The sequence below is a fragment of the Amblyomma americanum genome, unplaced genomic scaffold, assembly GCF_052857255.1.
Source record: "Amblyomma americanum isolate KBUSLIRL-KWMA unplaced genomic scaffold, ASM5285725v1 scaffold_164, whole genome shotgun sequence".
Classification (NCBI taxonomy): Eukaryota; Metazoa; Arthropoda; class Arachnida; order Ixodida; family Ixodidae; genus Amblyomma; species Amblyomma americanum.
The window spans coordinates 49,751-52,656 of NW_027526636.1; the positions used below are offsets into that span (position 1 = coordinate 49,751).

Consider the following 2,906-nt stretch of genomic DNA (forward strand, 5'->3'; position numbering starts at 1 on the left):
TCTTTCATTTTATTTTGTCCCTTGGCCAATGTGCACTGTTTTCCACCACTTTTTATCTGCACCAGCTAGACCAGCGTCAGCTTTGCAAAGCTTAATTTTTGTGATGATGATGAAGTCCTCAAGCTTAATGGCACATACGCACGGTGTGGTACTGGCCACAGTAGGCTTTTTTCGTTCTTTTCTAACAATCAGTTTAGGTGGTATCTTCATCTTTTTTTTTATGTGTCGTCCGGTTACCACAGTTTTCCACCATTAGTTCAATGGCCCTGACATGCCCGCAGTAGTAGTTTTTGCTCCTCTAAGCGTATCACTAAGTGCAAAATACATTCGTGGGACTCTTTGGGAAATGGAGGAGGGACAGGTGTTCGCCATGAAGATTGAATTTATGCTGCACAGACATAGGCGAAAGCTGGCTTAACGTCAACAGAAATGCAGAATACTTATCTCCGCTCAGCGCGCATGAGCGGAGATAATTGGCGGCTTATGCCCGGTTGTGTTTTACTCTACGGTACCAGCTAGTGCAGACGTCCAAACGCCTGTTCACAAAACTGTGAGCACTTAGGGCAGCAGCAGGGCAGCAGCTTTAAGGGGGCCATTACCCACATGATTTCCTCCACCCCCCCACCCCCCTCCTCCTCTCCCTTGGGTAAGGTACTAACAAAAATCTCGAGACTGGTAACAAATGTGAGCGAAATCAGTGTTCTTGCATCTATTCCGCCTATAAACTCCCCAAAATTCCGAATCCAACAATCAAAACGATAAATATGAAAAGAATTAGTGCCACTGCAAGTGAAGCTAATTTAATAGCATCTGAAGGTTATCACTATCAAATTTCAGTTTTGTTTCGACAACACCGCCTGAGCTGCAGGTCGTTTAAGATCTCGGGCGACTGGTTTCCGCTGTTCCACATCATCGTCTTTCTTGCACGGCTCACTGTATGATATACTATTGGCCGTTTCTCGCGTACAGCCTTCCCGCCAAGTTCCTGATTTCAGATTATTTCAAAGAGATTTTTTAACACAAGGAATCCACGGCCGGTCCTCCTTCGGTTCTCGAAAGAACCGGTGCTTGTCCGAATCCGCTTCCACCCCGTATCTAGAGTCACTCTGACATCGTCGTCTTAATATTTGCTGGCCCCATGCTTCCTCCGGGCGCTTCCAGGAGACCTCGATCGTGGGATTTTTTTTGGGTATATCTTCGCCGCTCCACTGGCTGACGACATGCTCGTAGAGCGGTGGTGGCGTCCGCCTGTGCGCTTCCGCCCGGAGCTACGCTTTGATGACTTTGAGCGGGAATGGCGGCGCTTCTTGGATGTTCGCTTGCCTGAGATGCTCCGGGCAGAGGATCCAGCCCGAGACTGCCGATGCGATCGGGGGCGACGTCGTCCACCCCCGCTGCTTCGAGACTGGTGACGGCTGCTTCGGTGGCGCTTCTCACCTCTGTCACTGCGAGATTTGCTGCCTGGCCGCCGGCTGGTACTACGCGTACGTGCACCCCCGTCGGTGATGTCTGATGCCTCCCTCGGCGTGCCAGAAGTACGGCCCCTCCGGTGAAGAATCTTCACTTCATCCGTCGAGGGCCCAGTGGCCTCGCTTCCAGGCAGACCAGCCGTCTTCTTTACACAATGGTTCTTCTGCAATGCTGTCTTGCCTGACGTGGGAGCAGGGGCTTTCGGTACACCATCCTTGAGTGCCACGGGCTCCCTCGGCGAAGGTGGTTGAGCGCTGCGGCGGCTTATGCTAGGTTTCCCAGGCGACAAGTCGACCGCACCCGCGGCCACAGTTGCCTTCTTCCTGGTTCGTCGGGGCTTCGGCTGGCCGGGGTTTACCTGCTTCTGGGTTCCTATCAGCTTGGATGCGTCAGGGTCGCTTTCCTTGGGGCTCGACTTTTGCTTTGGAGCTTTCCTGAAGTTCCCGGATTCGTCGCTCTCCATGATCAGTTTAGGTCAGACTCCGTGGCCAACTTGGGGCTCCTCCCGGTGCGATGTTTCCGGCGGCCGCAGTCGAAGGCAAACCAGGGGCTGGACTCAGCTTCGCGAGGTACGGGAAGCGAATCCACCGACTGTGCCTTCGTCTATCGGGGCAAGGGGCGCTTGGGAACCGGCCTGGACCGGCAAAGCCCAGCACAACCGTCGGTCCGCCGGGCGAGCTAGGGGCGCTACTGCGCGTGGCACGCGAGCGCGGCTGCCTCCTCGTCTTCTGCTCTCCCTGCCATTTTAGCGCATGGCCACGTGGAATGGCCAAAAGCTACAAGAGCTCTAATCATTGTATTTATACAAACACTTTTCAAATCTCGAAAATGAAAGAAAAAATTTGAAAGACGCTTAAGGTTCGCCTTTAAGAGCTGGTCGCGACAGCGTGTTGCACCATTGCCAAGGAAGCCACAGAACGCCATCGCCCTTCGGTGCGACCCCTTGCCCGGTCAATTTAAGGTAAGGAAACGTATCTTGGTGAACACCACAACCGCACCGGAAGGCAAGGAAAATGAAAACAATTTTTTTTTTTACGGAAACGCCTGTCTCGCATATCTCGGTGGACACCCGAACTGGGCCGTATAAGGGAAGGAAATTGAAATGAAAATTGGTTTTAAGGAAAGAAAATGACGCCCGTCTCACAATTCTCGCTGGACACACGTACAGCGCAGTAAGGGAAGGAAAGTCCTTTTCCTTAAGGCGCGGTTCAGGTGTCCACCGAGATGTGCCATTTTTCGCTCACGGCCAGACGCCGGCAACACCGAGTTTTCTGCGACACGAGCTCTTTAACGCCGTCGCGTTAAAACATCTTTACGTTAAGGACTATTGAAAAAGAATCCCCTTCACGTGTCCCTAGAGAGAAAACTTGCAAAAGCGACTCACAGTTCCGATTTCATATTTTTTTCTTGCCGGAAAGAAATGCATTGCGCAAATA

The 2,906-nt window shown here is 52.2% G+C and overlaps 1 protein-coding gene across 1 annotated transcript; it reads right to left on the reverse strand.

The window, feature by feature from the left end:
* Window positions 1-778: 778 nt before the first annotated feature.
* Window positions 779-2,190, reverse strand: LOC144112459 (uncharacterized). Its single transcript, XM_077645289.1, has one exon. The coding sequence runs from the start codon at window positions 1,931-1,933 to the stop codon at window positions 1,121-1,123; it is 813 nt and encodes a 270-aa protein (XP_077501415.1). The 5' UTR covers window positions 1,934-2,190; the 3' UTR covers window positions 779-1,120.
* Between the last annotated feature and the right edge of the window lie 716 nt (window positions 2,191-2,906).

What these genes read in the sequence shown, in the direction of transcription:
- LOC144112459 (XM_077645289.1), bottom strand. Translation starts at nt 1,933, where the DNA reads ATGGAGAGCGACGAATCCGGGAACTTCAGGAAAGCTCCAAAGCAAAAG.